The 7,500-nt window shown below is 46.2% G+C and overlaps 1 protein-coding gene across 3 annotated transcripts in view; it reads right to left on the bottom strand.

The window, feature by feature from the left end:
- Positions 1–7,500, bottom strand: part of eva1aa (eva-1 homolog A, regulator of programmed cell death a) — a 38,942-nt gene that overhangs the window by 3,483 nt on the left and 27,959 nt on the right. For all 3 annotated transcript variants that reach the window (XM_081695405.1, XM_081695406.1, XM_027032743.3), the window contains one exon: positions 888–1,025. In XM_081695405.1, the coding sequence (XP_081551531.1) occupies positions 888–1,025 (138 nt within the window). The remainder of the gene's footprint in view (positions 1–887; positions 1,026–7,500) is intronic.

The following is a 7,500-nucleotide window of genomic DNA, read 5'->3' as shown; positions in this document are numbered from 1 at the left end:
ACTAGAACCATTAACGCTGAGTAACTCTGAGAGTTGGTGCTGAAGACAGGCTGGCTGGTTCCGGCTATAAACAGCTACACCTGCTCAACGTCTCTTTTTTCTCTGAAAACCGTTACCAGCTGCATTGTGGGTTTTGGAGTTCTAGAGCAGTTCCCCACTGGGGTAAAGGGCAACTTTCCAGCCCCACCTTAATAAAAACATTTCCTCCTACCATTAATCATCACACGTGACACAACCTGACACCCACTACTATATCCGCTGTAGCTGCACAGCAGATATAAAAAAAAAAAAACCACAATCCAGCACGCCGTGTTTTCGAGGATGCCACTCTTTGTTAGAAAGACCCACTTTAAAGTTTAAACTGCTTGTGTTTACATGTTTATTGACAAAGCTAGATCTTTGGACTGCCCAAAACCTCTAAAAACAGAAAGTACCGTTACAGGTAGCAGAAACCCTTTAAAGGACTGTGCTGCTTTTTCCAAATGCCTGGTTATGCCACTAATTTACATAATCTAGTAAACATGTATTGAGATTTAGGCCACGCATGTGATGTTTATGTATTTTTTTCTGACAGTAAACAGGAAGTCAGTAGCCTGTGTTTAGTACTAAAAAGTGACACACAGTACTGTTATAATGTAGAACAGATCGTCTGTGGCAAAGCTACGGTATCACAGTGGATTATCCTAAATAGACGATTATAAATAAACAATAAACAAGAGTGTAAAACTAAAGGTCCTGTCCAATAAGCCGTGTCACAGTAAGGTGCATGTGAGGACTTTTATTGTGTAATTACCACGCTTCCCCATGTGGGAAAGGGGTTGAACCTAGGTGTCGGCTTTTTTATGGGGATCAAGGGTTCAGGGTTTGTGGGGGGTTAGCGGTCCCACCTGGCAAAGTGTCAGAGGTCAAGAGTGGGCTCCCATCAGGTGGTGCACTGTCTCCCACCACGTTGGGGTCATGAGGTTGCGAGGGGGGTGGGGCTGGTGGGACACTCCAAACAGACTCCTGTAAAAGCTTCTTAGGAACTGAAAGCGGACAGAGAGAGAGAGAGAGAGAGAGAGAGAGAGAGAGAGAGAGGGGGAGGATGAAGAGAGGGGTGAAATGAAGGGGAGAATCAACGAGGGATGAATGGGAGGGATGGACAGAGAGAAACAGAACCATGAATCAGGTTTAGATCATCCAGTTTCCAAATATCTCACATCACTTCCCAAAAGTCATGTATCCATCACACACACACACACACACACGTCCTGTGAGTCAGCGTTCCAGACGCTCCCCCACAATAGCATGGATTTAAAATTTCTAATGGCTGTGATGTGGTTGCAAAACTGACCAGAAGCCAAGCACATGTACATATGCGCACGCGTGCGCGCGCGCGCACACACACACACACACACACACACACACACACACACACACACTCACTCTGTTTGTTCAAAGCCGTACTATGAAAGAATTGGCAGTGATATTGCAGGAAGCTGAAAAGACGTTCAGTCAGACAAGCGCGCGCTCACACACACACACACACACACGAGTGATACGCATCATTTATGTAAACCCTCCGTAAAAATACATGGCACCAAATTTAGTAAGACCAGGTTCAGACAAGTTTTAGAAAGTCTGGAACTACACACATACATGAACACACACGTACACACACATACATGTACACAAATATATGTATACACACACACATACATGTACACACATACATGAACACAAATATATGTATACACATACACATACATGAACACACACATACATGTACACACTCATGTACACACACACATGTACACACAAATACATGAACACACATACATGTACCTACATATAAATGCGCACACTTACACTCACACTCACACACACACACAGAACTATGAAACAAAACACAAAAGTAGAAAAAAGAACAAGCGGTAAAGTTGAGACGTCCTGTCAACCCTCAGACAGCTGTGTGTGTGTGTGTGTGTGTGTGTATGTGAGTGTCACAGGGAGAGAGAGAGAGAGAGACAGACAGACGTACACAGACTATAATCACTGGTCCTGAAACTAGCTTGTCCAATTACAGGACACTGATTGTGGCTAATTAGTGGCACATGTGAGCATACATACATATATATATATATATATGTGTGTGAGTGTGTGTGTGTGTGTGTGTTGCTTCTGGCACTGTTCTGCAGTTTTTTTTTGCCATGTGCATATCTGTGTGGAAACCGCAGACACTAAAGTCACTGAAGCTTGGAATTCTGGGATGGCAGGAGACCTGATAAAAAAACAGCCCCCATAATAAAGACATCTAATTATAACTATAGAGAGTGGCGTGTGTGTGTGTGTGTTTGTCTAAAGGCATATGGATCCAATCATGACCCAGTACATCAAGGAGAAGAGCAGAAGTCATCTCCCAAAGAACCCAAATAAACGATTTAACATACACAGCCATTCCCCCGCCCCCGATTAGAGAGAGAGAGAGAATGAGGGGGAGGGGTGGAGAGAGAGAGAGAGACAGAGAGAGAGAGAGAGTAACCAGAAGCGATCGTATATGTTTATAAACAGCAGCAAACTGTCCAGCCTACAGTTCTGTGTCCAGCCTTCTGCTACAGTGACGTCATGGTGATGTCACGGTGATGTCATTTAAAGGAGTGAGACTTGTTTGCTGAACAGGAGTTCACGTGTACAGAAGAGACTCACGTGAGCTGGCAGTGTCACCATGAATCCCTGTAGTCCCTTTAATTAGTGTCATCAGAAGTGTGTGTGTGTGTGTGTGTGTGTGTGTGTGTGTGTGTGTGCACTGTGTGTGTGTGAGACGCTGTCCTGGCCAATCACGTCACAGGCCAAGTTTACAGCAGCGTGTCCTAAACCCCGCCCACTCTCGTTGCCTGGCCCCGCCCCTACACTCCCACTCTCAGCACTTCCAGTGGCTACCCGGAGACTCCGTGGATTCCTAGAAGTTCCAGCGGGGGCTTCGAACCGGCAGTCACATGCAGTCAAGAACGAGGAGGATCAAATACGCGCCAGACGAACGTGTCCTTTTGATGGACGTTTGAATGAACAAAAACCGACCAAAACCGGCAGCTGGGAGAGTGGAGTCCAGACGGTCCAATGGCATCGCGGTTTGTCCCGGGTCGGGACGGCGTCTGCCGCTTTCTATAGAACTCTCTGTGAGACCACCACTGAGACAGCTGTTGAACCTTCAAAGCCCCTTCGGAGTAAAATAAGTCTCTGTGGTATGCGTTTTCACACACGCGCACACACACACACACACACACGTGCACTGAAGGCCACCAGGAGAACATGCATGTTAGAGGCAGGTGTGTCAGTGTTGGAAATAAACTGCCAGAGAGTAGCTCTCCAGTGTGTGTGTGTGTGTGTGTGTGTGTGTGTGTGTGTGTGTGCGCTCTTTGTTTTCTCTCTTTAATTTCACTCTTTAATCTACTCCTGCACACAGTGAATCACGCACTTCACACACTCCACACACTCCTCACACTTCACACACTCATCCATTACTCAAACAAACTGGTTTAAGATCACAGTAGCAGACGGGTTCGAGATCTGTAGTCTTGACTACCGAGTCTGAGTCTATAAGCCAAGCTGCATTTCCCACGATACCGTTATACGGTAACGGTAGTTTAAAGTCTAAAGGCAAAGGATGCAATGGCTCTGCAGAGCGCTAACACCTTTTGCTGGAACACTGGGACTGATCTGGTTTCAGTTGCACATCTGTAAAAAAAAGCAGCAGATGTCCATGAGGCCTTGCTCCGCTGATCTAGGATCAGTGGTACGGGAGTTCCCTTTCCCGGCACTGATCCAGAGTCTCCTGCACAAACTTCCATTACGGCAGTAATCTGGCAGGAATGCACTCCAGGGATTCCCAGAATTCCTGACTGAGCCTTTGATTTGCCTTCAGCCCCAGGTGCATTCTGGGTAATGTGCCAAACCTCACAGGTTACAAGTCACAAGTGAACACTAAAGGGAACTGTGGCAGCAAACTGTAAATTACACACCTGCACACACACACACACCTACACACACACACACGCACCTACACACACACACCTACACACACACACACCTACACACACACACCTACACACACACACACCTACACACACACACACACACGCACCTACACACACACACACACACCTACACACACACACCTACACACACACACACACACGCACCTACACACACACACACCTACACACACACACACCTACACACCTGCACACACACACACACCTACACACACACACACACCTACACACACACACACCTACACACCTGCACACACACACACACCTACACACACACACACACCTACACACACACACACACCTACACACACACACACAAACCTACACACACACACACACCTACACACACACACGCACCTACACACACACACACCTGCACACACACACACACACTCTTCTCTATGTAGAACTCTGTACTCCGCTCTGTGTAGAACTCTCTACTCCTCTCTGTGTAGAACTCTCTTCTGCTCTCTCTGTGTAGAACTCTCTTCTCCTCTCTCTGTGTAGAACTCTCTACTCCTCTCTCTGTGTAGAACTCTCTACTCCTCTCTGTGTAGAACTCTCTACTCCTCTCTGTGTAGAACTCTCTACTCCTCTCTGTGTAGAACTCTCTACTCCTCTCTGTGTAGAACTCTCTTCTCCTCTCTCTGTGTAGAACTCTCTTCTCCTCTCTCTGTGTAGAACTCTCTTCTCCTCTCTCTGTGTAGAACTCTCTACTCCTCTCTCTGTGTAGAACTCTCTACTCCTCTCTGTGTAGAACTCTCTACTCCTCTCTGTGTAGAACTCTCTTCTCCTCTCTCTGTGTAGAACTCTCTACTCCTCTCTCTGTGTAGAACTCTCTACTCCTCTCTGTGTAGAACTCTCTACTCCTCTCTGTGTAGAACTCTCTTCTCCTCTCTCTGTGTAGACCTCTCTACTCCTCTCTCTGTGTAGAACTCTCCTTTCCTCTCTCTGTGTAGAACTCTCTACTCCTCTCTGTGTAGAACTCTCTACTCCTCTCTCTGTGTAGAACTCTCTACTCCTCTCTGTGTAGAACTCTCTACTCCTCTCTCTGTGTAGAACTCTCTACTCCTCTCTGTGTAGAACTCTCTTCTCCTCTCTCTGTGTAGAACTCTCTACTCCTCTCTGTATGGAGTACTTTGTTGCACTCTAAAGTGACCCTGGGCCTGGGAAAGACCCTGTATAAATAATATTATTTTAATATTGTTATTGATGCAGACCAGAAATGTACCAAAGAAGGAGTGAGAGGTAGAGAGAGACAGAAAGAGAGAGAGGGACTCTTCCCTCATCCCTCGCTTGTGAGATCTGGAAGAAAATAAGTCTGAGGTCTATAAATAAAACAAACTAAACTGGGGCAGTGACATCAGTTGTTTTAAAAGACCAGCCACAGTGTGTGTGTGTGTGTGTGTGTGTGTGTGTGTGTGTGTGTATGCGTGCGTGTGCGTGACTGCGTGTATGTGTATGTGCTATGTGTGCACATGTGCATGTGTGCGTGCATGTATATGTGTCTTTGGCTGAGTGTGTGTGTGTGTGTGTGTATGTGTGTGTGGGGGGGGAGTGGTGTGCCTGTGTGTGTATTTCTGTGTGTGTTTGCATGTGTGTGTGTGTGTGTGTGTGTGTGTGTATGTGTGCATGTATGTGGGCGTGTGTGGGTGTTCAGTTGTGTGTGTGTTTGTGTGTGTATTTCTGTGTGTGCACATGTCGGCTGTTTGTATGTGGCTGTTGGCTGTGTGTATGTGCGTGTACGCGCGTGCGAGTGTGCGATTGTGCGTGTGTGAGTGTGTGTGTAACCTTGCGCTCCTGCCAGGTCTGGGAGTGTGTGTGGAAGTCACCACATTCTCATAGCACCTCCTGTGCCCTGATGAAAGCCACTCCAGTATTTAACTCTCAAACACACTTTATCCTGTGACACTTTTTACAGAAGAGTTCAAAAATAGTCCATTAACTGTTTCCTGTTTTTATAACTGACTAATTTAGTCTCATCCGTTTTTGGTCCCTTATTAATCTCTTTGTATAGCCCACAGCAGACGTCACGTGGCACTACTGGGGTTCGAACCACACCAAAGCCCGACGTCCGTACTAAAACCGAGTCTTTAACTGTGACGGGGAGTGACGTCCATATACTCTACACAAAACTACATTTGTTCTTTGTGTGTGTTAATATCCTTAAAAGTAAACGGTTTACAGTGTGTGTGTGTGTGTGTGTGTGTGTGTGTGTGTGTGTGTGTGTGTGTGTGTGTGTGTGTGTTAATATTCTTAAAAGTCTCTCTGATGGTCCAATATTTTCTGTATGATGCTGATAAATGCTATTTTTGGGTATACTGTATATGTGTTTTTATGTGTCTCTGTTTGTGTGTGTGTGTGTGTGTGTGCGTGTGTCTGTATGTTTCTTTGTGTGTCTATACATACACACACACCCACACACACACCCACACCCACACCCACACACATATAGAGATACACCCCCACATGCAAACACACGCACACACTCGGCTGTGTCTCTACATCCTGTAAAGGTTCAGGAACTGTGATTGTGTGGGCTGACCTTAGAACGCTGTGATCGCCTCCTACCAACACCCCACACACAATGTCCGAACTGGGTGGGCAGGTTAGACCCTCGACAGGGAGAAGTGAGAACAGCTCATTTTAACTCTGACGCCCCACCCACCCTTACAGGGCGGCTTCCAGACACGCCAGATTAAAGTGTAATCCAGTCATGTCTTAGACGCACTGCTAAACTCACAGACGCACTGATAATCTCACAGAGACACTGATAATCTCACAGACATATTGCTTTATTTCTGGATGCAGTATTATCACAGTACTGTTGCTAAAGACTCATTTCTGTGTCTTTGCAATATATTATCATATATTACACACTCCATACACTTAATATATTTAATATATCATACTGTGTAAACCTAGTTATACTGTATATTCATCTGTTCACCACAGACTGTGTTAAACACTACACACAGTTCTGTGTCTACAGTTCTTAAACACCACACACAGTTGTGTCTACAGTTCTTAAACACCACACACAGTTGTGTCTACAGTTCTTAAACACCACACACAGTTGTGTCTACAGTTCTTAAACACCACACACAGTTGTGTCTACAGTTCTTAAACACCACACACAGTTCTGTGTCTACAGTTCTTAAACACCACACACAGTTCTTAAACACCACACACATAATTCCCATAACTGTATGTGTATCTGTGATTTTCTGAGCACTACTGAAGAACCTTACGTTAACACCCACTCACATTTTACACAGCACGTGTGCAGACTCACGCGGTCACACGCACGCTCATAACGCGACTGACCGCCGACTCACGTGGTCACACGCACGCTCATAACGCGACTGACCGCCGACTCACGCGGTCACACGCACGCTCATAACGCGACTGACCGCCGACTCACGCACGCTCATAACGCGACTGACCGCCGACTTACGCGGTCACACGC

The sequence above is a fragment of the Electrophorus electricus genome, chromosome 2 (genome assembly GCF_041902795.1).
Source record: "Electrophorus electricus isolate QZ-2024a chromosome 2, ASM4190279v1, whole genome shotgun sequence".
NCBI lineage: Eukaryota > Metazoa > Chordata > Actinopteri > Gymnotiformes > Gymnotidae > Electrophorus > Electrophorus electricus.
This window is presented reverse-complemented; position numbering and strand designations above follow the sequence as displayed.